At 37.5% G+C, this 22059-nt stretch overlaps 1 protein-coding gene across 3 annotated transcripts in view; it reads right to left on the minus strand.

Moving 5' to 3' along the window:
- Nucleotides 1-22059, minus strand: part of osbpl3a (oxysterol binding protein-like 3a) — a 42372-nt gene that overhangs the window by 15127 nt on the left and 5186 nt on the right. For all 3 annotated transcript variants that reach the window (XM_089122645.1, XM_039678966.2, XM_039678967.2), the window contains 5 exons: nucleotides 1745-1876; nucleotides 1438-1554; nucleotides 1306-1359; nucleotides 1075-1188; nucleotides 839-967 (listed from right to left, as the gene is read on the minus strand). In XM_089122645.1, the coding sequence (XP_088978771.1) occupies nucleotides 839-967; nucleotides 1075-1188; nucleotides 1306-1359; nucleotides 1438-1554; nucleotides 1745-1861 (531 nt within the window). In that variant the 5' untranslated portion in view covers nucleotides 1862-1876. The remainder of the gene's footprint in view (nucleotides 1-838; nucleotides 968-1074; nucleotides 1189-1305; nucleotides 1360-1437; nucleotides 1555-1744; nucleotides 1877-22059) is intronic.

The raw sequence follows: 22059 nt of genomic DNA on the forward strand, positions 1-22059 counted from the left end.
TCAGTCTGTGACTTCTATTAAAGGGATTCTTCAAGATTTATCATTAAGCTTTGTATTAGTGGAAAACCTGGAGTATTTACCCTCATGTCTCCCTGAGAGGAGAGATTTATGTATATTTTCTCTGGAAAAAAAATCCTCTGATGATGCAAAAATCGTCATTTTGCATCATCAGAGGATTTTTTTGGCCAGAGGCTAAAGACTACAGTCAGTAGTAGGGTCTGTTCCGCATGTTCTCAACATGCCCATAGAGGGTGGGATCTCACTCACAGAATGTACACATTATGTCAGCCATCTTTTTTGGAATCTAAGCTAGCAGGCTCTGGTTCTGTGGAGAAAGCGGAGTAGTAGAGGTTACCATGCTCTTTTTCCCGGACATGTCCGGCCGTCGATGTCCGGGATTCAGCTTTTGCTTTCTGCAGTCGCCATTCATGTTTACATGTACACCTTGCATGTTTCAATCTAACTGGATTTTAAGGTGAAGAATCAAGTGTGAAACCACTAGAAAAGTTTTTTTTTACATTAGTAGATTATTAGACTGATGTTGAAATCAAATTCAGATACATCGAGATGTTTTGATTCCTGATTTAACAAATCATCTAAAATTCTAGATGGAAAACTATTAATGCGATTTAAAAAAAGTCAGAACAGTAGAATTATCAGCCATTACCTCTTTCACAACATAAGTAATCAATTGTGAGTTTCAAACTAAATTTCATAAGCGGATCTCATTATTACTGTGACTTTTCTAACATTTTACGGTTTCTTAGCCTGTTGACGGGTCTGAAGGCTGACTTTTACACCACACTGTGAATGATTATTTTATAAGAAGGCTAAATACTCGTCTGTTGGAGACGGAGTCAGATTGCAGGTGTCGCTCGGGAGGCTCCATAGCTATCTCGTTCTGACGGAACATTCGATGAAGACGTAGTTGCGTCACCCACTTTTCAAACAGATCTCGAGTCTTTGCCTGTGAATGTTAAAGCAAATACAGCTGATGCATGGGCATTGACAAAACGAGATTAAATAATTCTTTACCCATCAAATGTACGTGTGTCTTTGTGTCTATGCCAATACCTTGAGGTGATAGATACTGTCCTCTGTGTCCAAGTCGATGCACATTGACTTCTTCTTCATGGCCATGACAGAGAGACCAACATCAATGCGACCTCGTAACCTTCCCTTCTTTAGCTGAGGAATCAATCACACAGTGAGGGATGAAAGAGCATCTCTGACAGGTTATCTTACTCCATATGAGCCTTGAGGAATGTGTGTGAAGTATGTGGATGAGACTGTTTTTACACTCACATCAGTCCCAGTCTTGGCATATGTAAGAATCCCCCTTTCGAGCAGGAAATATCTCTGCGAAAATAATAATAATTAGCACCCTTAGATGAAAGATGCATACATTTAAGCATCATTACAAAATCATTTGATCACCTTATGCCAGCCTTTCATTGGCCACTTCCTCTTTTTCAACAGCAAACCTTCCTGCTTCTCAGGCTCCTGAATATTTTCTGTTAATCCCCGCAAATCTTCAACCACCTCCCAGCTCTCCTAAAGAATAAGAAAATGAGATAGAAAGAAAGAGGTGTACATTTTAAAAAGCTGTGGGGGAAAGAACAAACTTAAAATAGCCCCAATACCAGATGCTGCAAAACACATCATATGTATAATTTGCACACTAGATGTTTTAGCAAACATCAATTAAAGTCTCTCAATAGAGATCTGAAGCCGTTTGTCTTGCCTGTTTGTTGTCTTCTGACGAGGAATTACTCTCTTTCCGTTGTGTAAATGGTGTCATGCTTGGTGTGGCGGGTGATGTCTTGGGAGACAGTGGTGCCATTTGCTCGTCTGAACTCATCTTGTAATTAATTTACTGTGGACACAAAAACAGTAAACACTCACTGAACACACAATTGTACGCAAGTTACATCATGTGGCCAGCAGAGGGCAACAGAGTCAAAGAAAAGAACAAGTGAGTGAGGCAAATGAGGAAGTGACAACCAAAAGAAAAACATCAGGGAAATTTGTGAGGTTGTAAACTTGTGCCATTGGTGGAATTTCAAAATATTTCATTTTAGTTAGTGTACCTAACATTAATCTAATAGTTCATAAGAAAAACATACAAATTCAACAAAATACAATGTCAACATTTTAAATGTTTTTTAACATACTAAAAAATAAAGAAATAGTAGACACAAAAAACAATATGTAAGAAATGTCAGACAAATGTCCCTAATAAAGAACAAACTAAGAGATCACAGCAGTTGCAGCAAAGACATAAAAAATAAATGTGAGTGCGAGAGTCTCATTGTTTTGAGTCCACAGGAACACACTGTTCTGTGAGGTGTTGCATCATGGTTTCTCCCACAACAGAACAAGAGGCTTTCAATCAATAGCCAAAACTTTTAAAATCTTGTGAGCAACATTTTTATGGAAGAGTTTTTAGATTTATGGAGCAGTCAGGTGATTAATTCATTCATTCATCCACCCTGATTGAGCAGGTTTAACAAATCAGACATACTTAAGCATCAGTGTGACAGCAGAGGACTTATACAGTTTTGATGCTGTTTGACACACTGTTTGAATTGTAATTACATACATATTTTGAAGTAACTTTGTGCATCAAGTTAAAGCTAAATATAGTTAGTTACTTACACACAGCAGTTCGATGCTCATACCCACATATCTGATGTAAAGTTAAAGGTGCTATATGTATTTTTTAGCGGCCTCTATTGGTGATGTTTCAGATTGCAACCAATTTTTACAAGAGCGCTTGAACCATAGACTAAAAAAATATGGACGTAGTATCCGTGACGTCACCCGTAGGTTTCTGAAGAGCGTTTTTGAAGCCTAAAGTGGGCCGGGCCAGCCGTCGCCATTTTGGCAGTGCGTCACCTCTCATCACTACCGGATCAATTAAAATGGGCAAAGAGGCGGGACATGGGTGGAGCTGAGGTACTAATGCTATGCTACTGCCCTCAAGCTGAAGTGACAGCTGATTGAAAAAGTAAAGCCAATCGTTAAAGTTCATGTTTTTGCCCTTCGAAATATTATAATAGTTAAGACGCAACTAAAAGTGTGATTATTTCCTTTACTTTTTTATCAACTTTATTAATCTCACAAGGGGCAATTAGTTAAGAGCATGTATACAAGTACTGTACATAACACAGATCACACACATTTCTCACAACATACAAGCAGTCAACTATGTGTATCATGATGCATTATTATTCTGCTAGTTAAAAATCTATTAGTTACTTACAATATTGCTCTAAGTTGTGCAAGTGACAGTGATTCAAGCAAATACATGTCAGTCGGCATCTCACGTCAAGTTCATAAAGAGCTTTAATTCAGTCCATTTTACAATCTGATTTTGGCCGCCTCTCAGTTTCTCAGATGGGTCAAACCAAAGATATTACCTCAGAAGTTCAATTCAAATGAACTAGAAATTCATGCTCATTCAAGGGTGTGTGCATGGATGGAGAGAAAGCACTGAAATCATCAGACATCCATTAGTGCATGTGAGGGAAACAACTGGAAATACAGCGCTGGTCGTTCTCTCCACACTCGACAACAACGGAATCCAACAGCGTGCACAGGCCAAGGTATAATACATGTATTAAATTGTATGAAATAATCCCGGAAAAAGCATACACACAGCCAGTGGCGGCTGGTGAAAAATATTGTAGGTGGGGCTGTGGGTTGTCTGGGGGTTCTCCCCCATTAAATTTTGAATTTAGAAGATGTGTTTTCCTGCATTCTGGTGCATTTTAGGCCTTTGCTCCTTGCCACTTAATACCAATGGTCTAAAAATACAATGTTAATTGAACTGCCATGTAGAAAATTAAATGCATCAGTCTTGTGATGTTTGAAATTAAGAGCTTCAACCCATGAACTGCTCGTTAAACAAAGATAAAGCATTGATTTGTACCAGGACAATAAAGAGGGCTCAAACATCTTTTTAATTATGAGAGTCTCAGTCTACATTACATTACCAATGGTGTTTTAGGATGCCAAACAATTATTATAATAATGTAACAATGATTTATATAATTATTCCTATGACGTAAAATCCATATAGCCTATAAATGTACTATATAAATTAAAATGAATATTTCAAAAGTATATTTTAGTCTACATTACACTATTATATAAGAAAATTAAAATACTTTAGTCCTTATTTCTACACTTGCAAGAAATAAATCCTTGAGCTTTTATTTAGGAGAAAACACCAGATGACCATGAAGATCGCGTGAGCAAAGTGCACACATTTCTCTAAATACCCAGCAAAAACAGAATGCCTATTCTTAAAGTCTTGTGCTGTTTTATGAAGGCAAAAAACATTATTCATGGTTTCGATTTTTGTTCATTGGCAAAATATAATGCTAGAGACCTTCATGATAGTTTATACATTTTACATCTCATATGTTCGGCAAAAGGCGGATTCGAATTAGGGTCTGACTGCATCAAAGCTCTTTCCCGAACCACACGCTCTACGATCCACGGCACTACAGCTGTTCCGTGACGGCGCGTTTTAGCTACACTTACTGCAAATATAGGCTACGATCTGTTTAATCAAATTTAAAGTGACGTTTTAATAGGATATCAGAGCTTCATTGGTTAGATAGCGAGAGCGCTCTTTATCAGCGCCCCGAGGATAAAACTACACGAATAAGCTGGCTCCCAAAAATGTCCCCACCCCCTCCCCGTCCTTCTAGTGTGTAAAACACGTACACCTGTACAGAAGAAATTCATGTTTTTGTCAAATTAAAATTTGTCAAATTTTGTCAAATTTTTTATTTTATTTTTTACTTGGTAGGAGGGGCGCCCATAATAGACCAGCCGCCTCTGCACACAGCTGAGGGTGACGCTAACGGCCAGCAAACAAACGACTAGCAGTGAAAACAGCAGCAATCCACCTGTCACTCAAGTGGCCACGCCCTTAATCATGCAGAACTTAAAGGCTTAAAAATATAAAGTTGTAAAAATATTCACCCCTCCCCCTCCCTTTTGAAGCCAGCCTCAAGCGGCCACTCGATGAATTGCAGTTTAATTCACTTGCGTGTTGGTTTCAAGAGAGAGACGGGTTGCCGCTTGGCTCGAACTCAAGAGCGAGCACTCATGGTACACGGCCACACTGAGACTTTCAACACACCGCAGAAAGCATCACACAACATGCTAGAAACTCATAATCTGCACGTTACATTAATAAGCTACTTTTATCAGCTTAATGTTGAACTAATGCTCCATGCTCATAGCATGATAACGTTTCATATGTGGTGCTATCTAGCATAAGGCATTTCACTAACTACTCGTGTATCTTTCACAATCAGCAATGTCAACATAGGTGAATGTATAACATGATAACGAAAACGGTTAGTGAACTAGACTGAACAATTTCAGTGAAACAGTAAGATCGTAGTGAGTAACATTACTGGGCTGAATGTGTCTGGAAATGTGTATTATAAACAATATAGTACCCAGATAGCAAACTGACATTGAATCAACGTGGAAACATGACATCGAAACAACGTTGATCTGACATTGTTTTGCTCATCGAATTAACGTTGAACCAACGTCAGACGCGTCATTCTTTCAAAACTAACGGAAAATCAACTTGAAATCAACGCGTTGTTTCAACGTTATGAAAGCAAACCAATTTTCGATTTTCATTTAGCTTTGAAGAATGCCGCGTCTGACGTTGGTTCAACGTTAATTCGATGAGCAAAAGAAATAGCAGAGGTCTATCCATAAATAAAATGCTCTGCCGATGTTGATCCGTGTTTTCGTCCTAAGGCGATCCGATTCACATTTGGCCTGACAAGCTGCAGCAGATAGATTTTTGTTTTGTTTTTTATATTTTTGTGGAGTTTGTGTTGGGAGTCTGTGTTGTGCTGGAGCCAGGTTCTGTTTTGGTGTTATCAGACTCCATGTTGTTTGCTGCTGTGCCATCTCATAGACTGTTTATAAAAAGGAGAGAGGCTTGGGAGCGCACATGCACGTCACATCCGATGGATTTCGCAGAAAATCCGACCCGGAGACTTCACATAGAAATAGGAATACTGGCCTTCAGAGGTAATAGCACAACCCGACAAGTGGATCATTTTAGTGTGCGATTACAACCCCGTCACACACAGGGAATAAAAAAAAGTATTCATTTTAGAAGTTACATATAGCACCTATTTAGGAATAGTTCACTTTAAGGCTGCAGTCCGGCGTTTTTCCTCTGTCGCCATCTCTGGTTGAAATCTGCAATTACAGTCATTTAAGGAATTATCAACTGTACGCGAGTTGTACTTCGACACCCTCGAAACAGCACAGCGCGGATGAACACAATGTTTGAGGAGAGTGTGAGGCTGTCAGTCACCGCGCCGGTGTCGATACTGGCATTCAGAATCACAGATTATTCTTTTTGGAAGTATGAGCAACACAATAATTTTCACCGGAAAATGTAATCTGAACAAGTAACATCCAATTTTATTCTGGTTCTGACATTGCATTACGCTGAATTGCTTATCATATCACGCAAAACCGTGCAAATTATACTTTGTTCTCAAATTGTTAATGTTAACAACGTCAGTAAGCATTGCGTGACTACATGTAATGCCCTTCCGATATGTATCATAGTTTTTCGCATGGGTCCGGTTGCAGTCTCTTTTTCTGTAGCCACTAGAAGTCTGAACCAAGTCTTTTGCATTTTATAGTGGGTGAATCTGCTATCACTAGTGATTGTTGTTTGAACCTTTCTGGATCCGCCATCAAATTGATAAGTTTAATTATATCAAGTGCTGTGAGAAAAGGCTATAAATCTCCACCTCCAACATCCTCACACACAGCTTATAACCAGACAGTTGATGGACCCAATTGACTTCCATAGTTGAAAAAAAAAAAAAAAATACCATGGAAGTCAATGGGGTCCATCAACTGTCTGGTTACCGACATTGTTCAGCAGAAGAAAGAAATTCATACAGGTTTGATACAACATCAGGGAGAGTAAATTATGACAGAATTTTCATTTTAAGTGAAATTTTCCTTTTAAGTATAAAAATGGCTCAGCATATATTTGTGCATTAAATTAGAGATACAAAATTATAGATAAATTACAGATACCTGACTGGACCACATTATTAAGAGGGTTTCATAACACCTAAATTTGAAAACACAATCCAAAATTGTAGAACTAACAAAGTCTAAATGTGAAAATATGATCTGATGATCTGTGAGACTTTATAAAAGTCAAGGGGTTTCATAAACTGTAAACAGTCTGTCCCACTCACATTTACACACTTATCATACTGTCAAACTACTTCAGAGTGACCACAAACTAAAAATGACTTTATATACATCCACACCCAGTGACACACACCTAAAACATGTATGGAACGTTTACAATACATACACTGTTAAATGTTGTTAAAGCATTAAAGAGGGAGCACACGGATAGGAGAAAAAGACAGAGAGTGACAACACAGACTACTAAATGCTCAGGAAATTTGAGTCACCAGGGCAAATTTGTGGTAAATAGACAACCACACACACACACACACTGAGCCTCTCTTGCCTAGGGATAAATATGTTGTTATTCCACACAAACACACAGTAATTTCCCGAGCATTCGAGGGGGGGCACTTGCTTGTATCTTTTTATTTTATTTAAAATGTATGTATGTTTGAGAATCTGGGTGTAAATACCAAATAAATAACTCTAGTTAGAGTTTCCAAACTCACAGTCTGATTTTTGTTTAGTTTGCAGAGCCAGACTCGTCTAAACCTAGACTAAGGCATGTATAGACAAGAATGCGGTGCATTCGAATGCATATTGGTGTTGAATGCATAAAATGAATTCCTGTGGTTTTGCATCTCCGCGTTTGTACACACACTACAAACATTTCAGCATGAACTGCCCTGCAAATGTTATTTACATTTCTGCTAATCATGCATAAGGTGTTGCTAAAACACATGCTTGTGCTTTCGAGTTGCTAATCTCATAAAAATCAACATTTATGAAAAGAAACTTTCACAAAATAGGTGCAATTCCCTTGGCGGGAAGATTTGCAAATACGGAAAGACTTTCCTTTAACCCTTTTCTTCCCTATTATGCTGACAAAAGATTCAAATAGACAGTCATGGCACACAAATAATACAGTGACAAGGGAGTTAGCGATGATGCAAACTGGGGGAAAAAAATAAATCACTGTCCCACACAGCCTTGAATGTTATAATGTTTTATATAAAAAATATAGCAAAAAGTAAGGTAAAAACACCATTGTTCAAATAAGAATTACATTTATTGATGCTAATAATGATCAAATAACTAGATTTAATAACTAGATTAAGCCTTCAGATAACGGCATACTACATACACTTTTTTTAAGTCTCTTAACTGCATTTATTTTATGAAAAAAAAAAAACTGTAAACAACTTAAACTAACATTTTAATATAATATTATAGTATATTTTAATAATTTATTCATGTGATGGCAAAGCTGAATTTCCAGCATCCATTACTCCAGTCATCAAGGTCACATTATCAAAGCAAACCTGTACGCGCTGAATGACTGTGATATGAATGATGTAAACTGTGAATGAGTGAGTGATAGTTTCCTGAAGTAGAGAGTGTTTTTATGATGTGAGTGAAATAATGCCTCCATGTATTATTGTGTATATATTTTATGAATTTTTGTAAGTATAACATCAACCAGCGGGTGTAAATTAGCATTTTTTGCCATAACACGGCACATGACATCTCTTCTTTTTTAGACTAATGTTTTTTTGTGTGCATTGTCCCTGATCAAATAAAGAAATAAACTAAACATGATCCTTCAGAAATCACTTTAATTGTAAGTGTTCTTATGTGGCTCTTGGGTATAGGGGAGAGAGGGGATGTGTTCTTTGTTTACGCTTTATTCTTTATTTAAATTTTATATTGCATACTTCATTCGTTTTAGAAAATAAGAGAGGTCCATACAAAAAAAATAAATATTATATGCCGATGTGGTGCTATTAGTATTATCAAAGTTGTAAATACTTGTGCTGCTTAATATTTTTGCGAAAACTGTGATTAATTTTTTCTTTACGATTCTTTGATGAATAGAATTTTCAAATAAGCAGAATGCATTTTAAATAGTCTTTACTGTCAGTCTTGATTACTTTAATGCATCTTTGCCGAATAAAAGTAGAAATTTCTTTAAAAATGTTATAATATAAATATATATTATTTTCTTTATATACAGTATATATATATATATATATATATATATATACTGTATATATATATATATATATATATATATATATATATATATATATATATATATATATATATACTGTATATAGATTCATTATATATCTCTTATGGGCACCAAACTTATATAAATCAGATTTCTGAGCCAGAACTTTCCATTTTAAGGCCCTGATCCTCACAGCAAAGTTATTTTAGTTCTTCACTTTGTGGTTAAAAAAAATAAAAAAATAAATAAATAAATAAATAAAAAGGTTTGAAATACGCGAGCATCAATATTAGCAAACATCTGATCCCTGTGGTGGTACACTCTGTTTGACATTGAGCACAGGTTGCCTTGTCTCATGACGGTGAGTAACCTATGATGTAAACAGAGAACGCCAACACAGTATGATCAGAGTTAGTTGTAATGCCAAACAACAACAATCAATGGAAACTGACATTGTCTAATCCATACTGACATTTATGGTATTGTGAAAACACGCATACAAAGATGCACAAAATATGAGGACTGGCCCTGTATAATACATGTCAATCATTAACACCACATAATAGTCATTGCAGTAAAAGGGCTGTAGGGTGAGGGCTGTGGGAACAAGTGCACAGAAGCATAGCGAAATACAAATACAGAATCATCTGAGGATTAAAAGGAGTAAAGGTTGTTTGACTTAATGAATGAGCAGTTTATTGTGGGTGAGGGTCCAATGAAAAGTGCAGTTAACATAAACCAAGTATGCGATGTCATGCGGAAAACTAACATAACCCTTGGATTGAGGTGTTTGAAAGATGCTTCAGTCACACGATTAAGCATGATCTCACAGGGGCAATGAAAGCTTACCAAATGGTTAGATAGTGGACTAGGGCTGCTCGAATCACAATAACGATTATTTTTGGTCAATATTGAAATTGCAATTATTTAACAGTCTTATTTTACAATACAATTTTACATAGAATGAAAATTAATGTCATTAATTACTCGCCCTCATTTCGTTCCAAGCCCGTAAGACCTCCGTTCATCTTCTGAACCTCTGTTCAGTGACGCTGCTGACGTAAGACGCTGCTGACGGTGTGCCCGAGCTTCGTTCAGTCTGAGGGAGACGCACGCTGCAAACAAAACAATCTTCGCAAACATGTCTTTCGACACAGACTAAGACTTGTATTTTTTTGCCCAGCCATATTTATTTAAACCTGAATACGCGGACGCACCAGATAACACGTCAGCAGCGTCTTACGTCATTAGCGTCTTGACAACAGAACCGGAAGACAATACCATGCTGAATAAAGTCCTAGTTTGTTATTTTTGGACCAAAAATGTATTTTCGATGCTTCAAAACATTTTAACTAACCCACTGATGTCACATGAACTACTTTGATGATGTCTTTATTTCCTGTCTGGACAAGGACAGTATACCGTACATACATTTTTAATGGAGGGACAGAAAGCTCTCGGACTATATCTAAAATATCTTAAACCGTGTTCTGAAGATGAACAGAGGTCTTACGGGCCATGTCATGAATGACATAATTGTAATTTTTGGGTGAACTAACCCTTTAAAGGTGCCATCTGCCATAAAAAAAATCAAATCATACTCCATATTCCATACCAGATGGAGGCAGTATACCTCTACCAGTGAGTTGTGCCCGGATGTGCCGCGGCCGCGCTCGCGTACACGCTCACGTCTTCAAACAACACAAGCGAGCGCTGTTTTGCTCTCTCTCCCTAGTGCATATTAATCAAATCATTTGACACGATAGTAAAAGGTTGGAAGACCGCAGTTTCACATGGAGCATTTGGAGATTTTTAGAGATTAGAGACTCAACGAACAATAGGGCTGGGTATTGAGGAAAATTTCACAATTCGATTCGATTTCGATTCACGAGCTTGCAATTCGATTCGATTACATTCGATTCGATTCAATATCGATTATTTTGGATATCAGTACAATAAATGGCAAATTTTCTCAAGGGAATCAAACTCTTAACTAATGCTGTAAACTATGGGAGTCTAGTTTTAGCCTACTAGGCTTCATTAGCCTAATATGAAGGTAATAATTAACTATTTTGTAGCTATACAAACACTTAAATTACACTTTTATTTATTTTTACAATAAGAAGATTATTTGAAATATAAACATTTAAATGGTGGCTGTCATAAAAACTTGCCAGATTTATTCAAATAGGCATTAAATATTGAAGAACACTAACGAGTGTGGACTAACGAGTTTATGTGCGTTTTCTGAGGAAAATATGACGATACGACACTGATTACAAGCTGTTTAATTGACGTCTTTCCACGGTTGAAACGCTGATTGAGCGAATCAATGTGACATGATGGGGATTTAGATAAGTTGTACTCTATCTTTTAACACACTTTCAGATGCTCATTCATGTTTATTTAACGCTGTGACAGGTATTATTAAGCCGGAAGAGAGATCAGCGCTGCGGCTTCTCCAGAGCGATCTCACGCCACAGCGCCAAAGCACTATTTATGTTTTTGAATTTCTAAAGAAAATGGGCGTAATTTGAAAATTGAGACTTTGTTTCATATCAATAGTAACAAAGGACAAAGATTATTGCGATTTTTTGGATGCGCGCAGCCGCGGTACAATGTCTCATTCATTCAAATGAAACAGGATGACTAATCGATTCTTGAGATTTAAGAATCGATATCGGTTTGTAAAAATGAGAATCGATTAATATCGAGAAATCGATATTTATTACCCAGCCCTAACGAACAACATCTCAACACTAAATTATAAAGGCCGTCACATAGACGCCTGCAAAAAATACAAGCTGGTGCATTCGACGATATGGGAAAATAAAAGCCCAGGCTATTATTTGTAGTTTTACAGTATTCGTTTTGTTCATATTACATTTTTATTATTAGTTTGAATTAATTTGACAGAGAGCATTCACTGATGTTGACCAAGCTAGTGCCATTCAGAGCTGCCAACTCTCACGAATTCTCCGTGACACTTTTTACACGCTCTCACGCCACACATCAATTTTGTCATGCACAGAAAAGGACAAGGAGACTGACAGACAAGATGGAGCAGGTTACCGTATTTTCTGCACTTTAAGGCGCACCGGATTATAAGGCGCACCTTCCATGAATGACCTATTTTAGAAAAATGTTCATATATAGGGCACACCGTATTATGAGGCACATAACATACTGACTGGGTTTCCGTTATGCATCCACTAGATGTGCTGGGAATGTAGCGAGTGCGCGGCGCCGGAGGTGAGGCGTTTATTAGTGTAAGCGCGCTGGGGCGGGCACGTAACTTACATTTGCAGCCAGACTCATATGATATATAAGGTGCTCCGGATTATAAGGCGCACTGTCGTTTTTTGAGAAGATTAAAGGCTTTTAAGTGCACCTTATAGTGCGGAAAATACGGGGTAGTTATAATATTGATAAAAAAATCTCAGCTCTCAGATTCTGTCAACTTTATTACGCAATTGTAACAATACATACACTTTTGGTGCTTGTAAATGTTACACGACAGATCCCTAGCGCGCGTGAACCAAACACGAACACTGTTGAAAGATACAGTATGTTACAACTTACCAGAATGTATTCCTCATGCATAATATCGACCAATCATTTTTTGAACTCTTCCCTGAACTGAAATGTAGTAGTGGGCTGTACTTTCCACATGATTGACATCAGGTTTAAGCTTTCTTTTACTGTCTATGGGTTCAAGTACACCAGAGCCCGTCTAACGGAGAGCCTTGGCACTTCCAATTAGCCCCGTTGTGTATCATCTTGGTTGCGGTTCCATAAGAATTCCACTGGAGGTAATCGCGGGCGAGAGCAGAATGAATGGGAGTCTATGGGGCTAAACGGCTAAAAGTGTCTTTCACCTGCTTGTCGTTAAATTAACATAGATTTTATTGTTGATTCCGCAAGTTCAATATAGATTATAGGCCAAAAGTCGACTGAACGAGTACTCATGTCCTTTTGATTTCTTACAGGTTAGGCTGTTGTTGGCTGGAACACGCTAGCATTCTGCTATTGTGTGACGTCATCACATTTTTGAACGGATTTTTAGAACAGATAAGTGAACTTAAAAATGCAATTTTCAGCTGAGTGTATTATCTTAGCCCTCCCTTTTGAATACAACTTTCAAATTACTTGACCAAAAATTATATCCTGAGAAAAGTGGATTTATGGGGGTGAAACCCCATTGACTCCCATTCATTCTGCACTCGACCGCGAGCGCCCCCGCATGGACAGAGACGTGTTACTGCAGCCAGTCCAGAACCCGGAAGTAACCAGCCAGTGCCAATTCTCTTCAATTAGACATTCTCTGAGTACACCCACAAGCCGTGTGTGTTACTCGTGTATTGCAGTTCGGCTGGTGGTTATGTTGCCCGCTCGATACCGCCTCCCATGGCCCAAACTGGTATTACGACACCTGCCGGGCCGGGGCTATTAATTTAGCATGCTAATTCAGGTTAATAACTCGGCAGCACTATAACTTGTCATTTTTTTAATGACATCATTGACCTTATTTCTTCTCATTCTTTTGATGCGTGTAGCTCATTTTTTGGATATTTTAACTTCAATTATTACAGATAGCACCTTTAATGGACAAAAAGGCGCTGAGCACTCAGCTGCTCATAAACATGGCTGCTATAAATTTGACCTGCCACAAGACGGCGCTGTTTTCGATACTCTTAATGCTTCAAATCTTTTCCTGAAACATTCAGGGGAAAGCCTCAGTGCTTCATGAAGCTTCGTTAGCCCATCCCTACTAATTCACAGCACTTCACTTTGTCACACCAATTACATCCTCAAGTCTTTTTGAGGATGATGCTACAATCTTGCCACACCTATTTTTTGGGCAGTTTCTCCTATTCTTTGCAGAATCTCTAAAACTCCATCAGGGTGTATGGGGAGCATAAGTGCACTCCAGAGATGTTCAATCTGGTTCAAGTCTGAGCTCAGGCTGGGCCACTCAAGGAAAATTACAGTTGTCACGTATGCAGTCCTTTGTTATCTAAACTGTGTGCTTAGGGTCGTTGCCCTGTTTGGGAGATGAACCATCGCCCCAGTCTGAGGTCCAGAGCAGGTTTTCATCAATGAGGTCTCTGTACAATACTGCATTCAACTTTCCCTCGACCCTGACTAGTCTCCCAAGTTCCTGCCACTGAAAAAAAAATCCCCACATCAAAATGCTGCCATGCTTCACTGTAGGGATGGTATTGGCCAGGTGATGAGCGGTGCCTGGTTTCTTCCAGACATGCATGATGCGTGCGATTCAGGCCAAAGAGTTCAATCTTTGTCTCATCAGACCAGAGAATTTTCAGGTCCTTCAAGTCCTTCAGGTGCCTTTTTAGCAAACTCCAGGCGGGCGGTCATGTGCCTTTTACTGAGGAGTGGCTTCTGTCTGGCACATACCATACAGGCCTGATTGGTGGTGTGCTGCAGAGATGATTGTTCTTCTGGAAGGTCCTCCCCTCTCCACAGAGGAACGCTGGAGCTCTCTCAGAGTGACCATCAGGTTCTTGGTCACCTCCCTGACTATGGCCCTTCTCCCCCGATCAATCAGCTTGGCCGGATGGCCAGCTCTGGGAAGATTCCCTGGTGGTTCCAAACTTTTCCATTTACGGATGAGCTGTTCATTGGGATCTTCAATGCTACAGAAATTTTTTTGTACCCTTCCCCAGATCTGTGCCTCGATACAATCCTGCCTCATAGGTCTACAGACAATTCCTTGGACTTCACGGTTTGGTTTGTGCTCTGACTTGCACTGTTAACTATGGGACCTTATGTAGACAGGTGTGTGCCTTTCCAAATCATGTCCAATCAACTGAATTTACCATAGGTGTACTCCATTCAAGTTGTAGAAACATCAAGGATGATCAGTGGAAAAAATATGATCTTGAGCTTCATTTTGAGTGTCATGGCAAAGGTTGTGAATTTCTTTTTATTCTTTTTAATAAATTAGCAAAAATTTCAAACAAACGTGAAGTGAAAAGTGAAGTGCTGTGAATACTTTCCAGATCCACTGTAGCCTACAACAAAATTTAAATAATCAAATGTACAATAACACTGCATAGTCTTATTGTACACATTAAATATAGATTCATTCTTATTAAAATAAGTTACTCAGTCAAGATCAGTGAGTGATTTTTTTTATTTTTTTTTGCCATTTAGGGCTGCCTCTTTTCTACCTTATTGCTTATGAATGCCCTGTGAAGCCGTGCACATTTTACTTTTTAAATTGGTTGATTCATTTTGAATGGTGGATTCATTATTATTCTTAATGAAATACACATTTCTTAATTATTCGCTTTATTAACAAAACGAATAAGCACGGCAGCCTCATTCTTGTGGTGCACTTGAAGGTGTGTGTGCAAATTAGAAGTGTTGCCTCCGGATAATACCACCTTCATCAGGCGAAGTTTACAGATTGTCTAATTAAAGGCTTAGTTCACCACAAAAATGTAATGATCCCATTATTTATTTACAAACACAGTCAGAGTTATATTAAAAATGATCCTGGCCCTTCCAAGCTTTACAATGGGTGTGAATAGTAACTTCAATCCATTATAAAAGTAAGGCATATGGCTTCAGGGGGTTATTAATAATAAAGTGAAGCAATGCGTTTTTGTAAACTATATAAACTATAAATCACTGGCTTCCGGTGTAGTTAAGTGTTGAATCCCACTGAAGTAATGGGTCCCAGCAAGGACCCAAGCAATCCGATTGTTTCAAAGCACATTTTATAATGCCTGGTTACAAATCAGATACCACTTTATTATACAAGTCGTTTGAATAAGTTATAACGACTATTCATAAATTTTAACTTATATTATACATTTCATATACTAGTATATAACCGAAGCTATAGTTTGTGAAATTAAAGATTTCTTGTTCTTAGTGTTTTTTTTTACTTAGATAGTAGTTTACTAGGTAGCATAGCATACAGCTATCCGAAATGATAGAGATAACGTTTTTCTCACCATTTACAATTTTTGATAAACTTTGATAACAAATGATACAAGCATAATTCTGTGTAATAATTAATTATGACATGCTCGTAATTAAAACAAATTATATTATGCCTTGTTGCTTAATAACAATTGACAATGTTGCAAAACATACCAAAACATTTTATTTCTTTCACTTAAAGGGATAGTTCACTTTGAAATTAATTTGATTAATTTTTAAAATTGATTAAATAAAAGCTAAATTTGCTTTAAGTTGTCTGCCATTTGTACTCATTGCTTTCTTTAATAAGTAGGGGGAAATTGTAAAAAAAAATCTTAAATCGAATTAAAAAACTAATAAAATCGGACATCGGAGAGTCATATCGCCCAGCCCTAATTGCAATCAATTTATACAAGAACGCTTGTGCTCTTGCACGTGCTCAAACAAAAGAGCGAGCACTCATGGTACACAGCCACACTGAGACTTTCAACACACCGCAGAAAGCATCACAAAACATGCTGGAAACTCATGTAAACTCCCATTGCAGCGTTACAATAATAGGCTACTTTTATCAGCTTGACGTTGAACTAAAGATCCATGCTCATTCCATGATAACGTTACATTGACTGCATTTAGCCGACATGGGGTGTTATCTAGCAGCATAAGGCATTTCACTAACTATTCGTGTATCAGCAAAGTCAACATAGGTGAATGTATAATATGAGAACGAAAACGGTTAGTGAACTAAACTGAACAGTTTCAGTGTATCAGTAAGATCAGTAGGTAGTAACATTACTGTACTGAACGTTTCTGGAAATGTGTATTGTAAATAATATTATAGCAGTGGGATGAGTGACATTAGACAGTAGATCTATACATAAAATAAAAGTTACATCCTAAAGCACCTAATTTTTGTTATCCTGGAACAGTCTTTTCTATTCATTTCATGTCTCATATGTTGTAGTTTACCTTGCTATTTCATTAGTTTACTATTATTTATTTCAGCATATCTGAAAACGTGTAATTTTTCACAATAAAAACAGCGGAGGTCTCTCTATAATTCAAACGCTCTGCTGATGTTGATCCATGTCTTCGCAAGTCGATCCGATTCACGTTTGGCCTGACGAGCGTTTTTTGGTGTTATCAGACTCCGTCGCATAGACTGTATATAAAAAGGAGAGAGGCTCAGGAGCGCGCATGCACATCAGATTCGACCCGGAGACTACACATAGAAATAGGATTACTGGCCTTCAGAGATAATTGCAAAACCTGACAAGCGAATCATTGTAATATGGGGTTACACATATTTTTTTCACCTCAAGAGGGCGCAGTTTCTAACAATAACAAAGGCATAGGTTGATGACGCAGTGATGAGCTGAATGATCAAGTCAAGTCAAGCTGATGGATCTAATAATATTTATGGATGAGTGCTGCAACCATTCATGTTTTTTAACATTACAATGGAATGAAGCAGGTCGAGATTGCTAAAGAGACCGATATCACACGCAAGTCCCGCAGATATAAAGAAATAAGGATATTTAATTCTACCGAACTACCCGCAAGTGCTGGATTACTCACACAGGTCAGTTTATTAGATGAATTAAACTTGTGAGGTAACACAGCGCTGCTTCACTTGGTCTAACGTTACACTATCACACTAAAAAGCATTTAAATGTCTGTTTAAAGTTATAAATGTTATAATACGTGTTCGTTCGTTTGATATACAAAACTAGCAGTAAGCTAGATCAACATTAGAATAATATACTGAGTCTGACCATAATCTAACATTTCATCATGTCAAACTAACGTTATAGAACATTGATTTGTTTATAGTACATTTGCTCACCTGTCTAATAAGGCTGTCAAGTGATGACTCATGAAGCTCTGTCAAGTCTAGGGCTGGGGATCGATTCAGCGGTTTAAATTCGATTTGATTTCATTTTGATTCGACTTTAATGAATATAGATGTACAAATCCTATATTTATAAAAAAAGTGAACAAATCTTTTCCCGAGTCAATTCGTTCATTTCGTTCGTTGAACGAACTAAATGACACGCAAAAAGATTCGTTAATTTCGATAAACGAGTTTGAACAGGAGAGTCACGAAAGCGCATCACAGAACAGAGCAAGGCGACCATTTAAGCTTATAAAACTTAAACTTAGTTTGTTTTTTTTGTTTTTTTAAATGAGCGATTGTTTGAGTTGATAAGACCCTCATTCATCGTCTGGAATCGTTTAAACCCCTTTGTCTTTTGGACCTTGAACCGTTTGGTTACCAGTAAAGTGCATTATATGGAGAAAAATCCTGGAAAGTTTTCATCAAAAACCTTTATTTCTTTTCGACTGAAGAAACAATGACATGGATATCTTGGATGACATGGGGGTGAGTAAATTAACAGCAAAGTTTTTTTTTTTTTAAAGTGAACTACTCCTTAATTAAGAGCCACAAACTTCTATATAAAACTATATTTTTATTTTAGGTACACTATATACTAAATGCATACAATGAATAGACAGGATTTTGATGCAAGATACAAAATTGATGCTGAAAATTGGACAAGTCAGAACATGTCGCATGCCTTCATCAAACAGGATCAGGTTATTTTTTGTTTAAGATAAATAAATATCAGTTACCATTTTTTAGACAACTTTTTATTACATTGATCTCACTTAAATGTTTTTTTTTTTTACAATGGGGTAATTTTTTTGTTAAGAGTTTCTGTATAACACATGGAAGCTTGACTTCAATCTTTAAATTTAATTGAAAAAAGTAGCACAAATAAATACAATAGAATAAAACACAAAAAGAGACATAAATGAAAAGTTTTTTGGGTAGGTCCGAAATACTTCAGAAACTGAATAAAGTAATCCAATGTAAAATAACACTGGATAGTCTTTTAGTCCTGACTGAATTAAATACATAGGCTATTAATTCTGATTTCTTGCTATTAATGCTATATTATGTTGTTTTGACAACAAAATTAATGGCAGATACATATGGCTGCGTTCACTTTAAGAACTAGTGAACACACGTTTTATGCTTACTTAAAGGGTTAGTTCACCCAAAAATGAAAATTAAGTCATTAATTACTCACCCCCATGCTGTTCCAACCCCGTAAGACCTTCGTTCATCTTCGGAACACAAATAAAGATACTTTTGATTGAATCTGAGAGCTGGATCAGTCCTATATAGACTGCCTAAGGGACTGGCTCTTGACGGCCCATAAAGTCATTAAAGAAAATGTTTAAATGTTCCATGTGCCTACAGCGGCTCAATTATAAGTTTATCAAGCGACGAGACTACTTTTTGTGCGAAAAAAAACATAAATAACGGCTTTATTCGACTATTCCATTACTTCCTTATTGGCGCATGCGCGAGAACTGAGACGAGGACGTTCTCATTCGTCTACTTCTTGTTACCGGCTGCTCGGCTTAGGAGTTTTACCGCCCCCTACCGTATAAGATGATAATAAGGCACACTGTCGTTTTTTGAGAAGATTAAAGGCTTTTAAGTGCACCTTGTATTGCGGAAAATACGCTAATTGAAAAGCGTATGTACAGCACGCATCTTCCTCTGCTTGTAAACAGAAAGTTTTGCACTTCCAGCTATATTAGCACATCATCTTATACGGTAGGGGGCGGTAAAACTCCTAAGCGGTGAGCAGCCGGTAACAAGTCGAAGGAGATCGTCCTCGTCTCAGTTCTCGCGCATGCGCCAATAAGGAAGTAATGAAATAGTCAAATAAAGCCGTTATTTATGTTTTTTTTTTTTTGCACAAAAAGTAGTCTCGTTGCTTGATAAACTTATAATTGAGCCGCTGTAAGCACATGGAATATTTAAACCTTTTCTTTAATGACTTTATGGGCCGTCAAGAGCCAGTCCCTTAGGCAGTCTATCTAGGACTGATCCAGCTCTCAGATTCAATCAAAAATATCTTTATTTGTGTTCCGAAGATGAACGAAGGTCTTACGGGGTTGGAACAGCATGGGGGTGAGTAATTAATGATTTAATTTTCATTTTTGGGTGAACTAACCCTTTAAGACATAACCGACTGTCTTTACGAAGTTACTCACCAAGACCAGAGTTGACAGAATTTTGCGTGTTTTTAACTGTTAAAGCGATGTAATCCACGAAAAAGAACTTTTGTTACTGGCGAGCTGTTTGTGAGGCTTATTTAGGCTTTACTGTATGTGCACGCAGTGAAAAACATCAGTGCGCGAGCACTGGATATTTTAAAATTGCTTGAATGTTTAAACTGGTAAAAAAAAAGAAAAAAAAAAAGATAAACGTTAGTTACGATGCAATGCTGGCCCGACTGTGCAAGTGAATATTTCGTCATGTCCCGACTCCTAAACTAGCCTGGCTAACGCCAGACCCAATTCTCGTTGAGAGTTGGTTCTGGGAACCACATGTTCATTTTCCCGTATTTGAGGCGTGGTTTACGAATGCCCTGCACCGTTATTTGAGGCGTGGTTTACGAATGCCCTGCGCCGTTTATTGGGTGCTAAAAACGTCTATCAAATGCGCCTGTACGTAGCTCATAGCCAATCATTTCAATTAGAAAAACACAAGTATTAAGCACAGTTTAACATAGATGTATAGGTTGTTATTTGCATTGGAAATTGTTTGCACTAGTACTTCACAAGTTTAAAAAAATTAAAAATTTTATTACATTTAATCGGGTCCGTGTGCACAGCTGAAAGTTATGCTACTAAAGCGGTAGCTGTATATTGATATTGAAAAGCAACACAACTTAGTGGCACTGTGACAACCACAATAGGTAATCTACAGGCATAATGACAATATGATATATTACAGTTTTTCTCCATTGGTTTGGCTCATTTCTTGAAACAGAAATTACATTCTCAAAACAACACGGACAAACCTCCATACTTGGCAATTGTTCATAACAGAATTGAATTTCTCATTCAGTTCATCAAATTGCTCAATGTCTCAGTACATCTTTGCAAATGATTAAGTACAGGTAGCCTACATTTAGCACAATTTCCAAGTGAATAGATCTTGTTGATCTAAACTGATTGTTCATTCTCAGTCTAATGGTTGTTCACTCCAAAACGTGTCAGTGTCATTTCATTGTATAAGTCATCACATGCACAATAGTCTGTTCAATTGTCAAAATTAGTCAAGAACATAATACCATGAATACCATATGAATCCCTTGGAACATTTGATACATTTATTACAGCAATTGACAGATCTTGACTAACAAAGGAAGAGTTTCACACATCTCAGATGACCAATCAAACCGTATGTTTGAAGCTGCAATTAGTGCCGCCCATGTAAATCTATCTACAGTAATATCTATCTTTAGATAATATCTATCTAATACTGTGGGTTTTACTATAACATTTCAGTAGTCATTGATGATTTTCCCCCTCCCCTTTCTGTCAAATACCCCCTGTAGTACCTCTGCATAGGGGTCCATGTACCCCAGGTTTGAAACCACTGGAGTAGTGGACAGCATATTGAACTTGTGGAGAACATTGAACATTCCTATGTAATCGGAGGTGTGGCCATGTTGTTTTGAGAATGTATTTTTTTTACCTCTGATGTATAGAAGTTACTTTATGTGTGTGAATGATAATGGTTACAATTCCTTGGCAGTATGAGTGCAATGTGTGATGGAAAAAAAACAATTTCAGTTTTATACACAATTGTATTCTGTTAGCTAGACAAAAAAAACAGTACAGTAACCATTGTCAATGAAGGACTGGGCTAAGACTGAAAGATGGACATGAGGGATATTTCAATGGTCCTCTGCCATAGTGACAAAAACATCTAAACATTTTGGCCTGCAGTGCTTACACAATGCCAAAGGGACTAAGCATTTTGGGGGCACTGACTGGTTAAA

Source organism: Pimephales promelas, chromosome 18 (genome assembly GCF_988280905.1).
Source record: "Pimephales promelas chromosome 18, fPimPro1.hap1.1, whole genome shotgun sequence".
Taxonomy (NCBI): domain Eukaryota; kingdom Metazoa; phylum Chordata; class Actinopteri; order Cypriniformes; family Leuciscidae; genus Pimephales; species Pimephales promelas.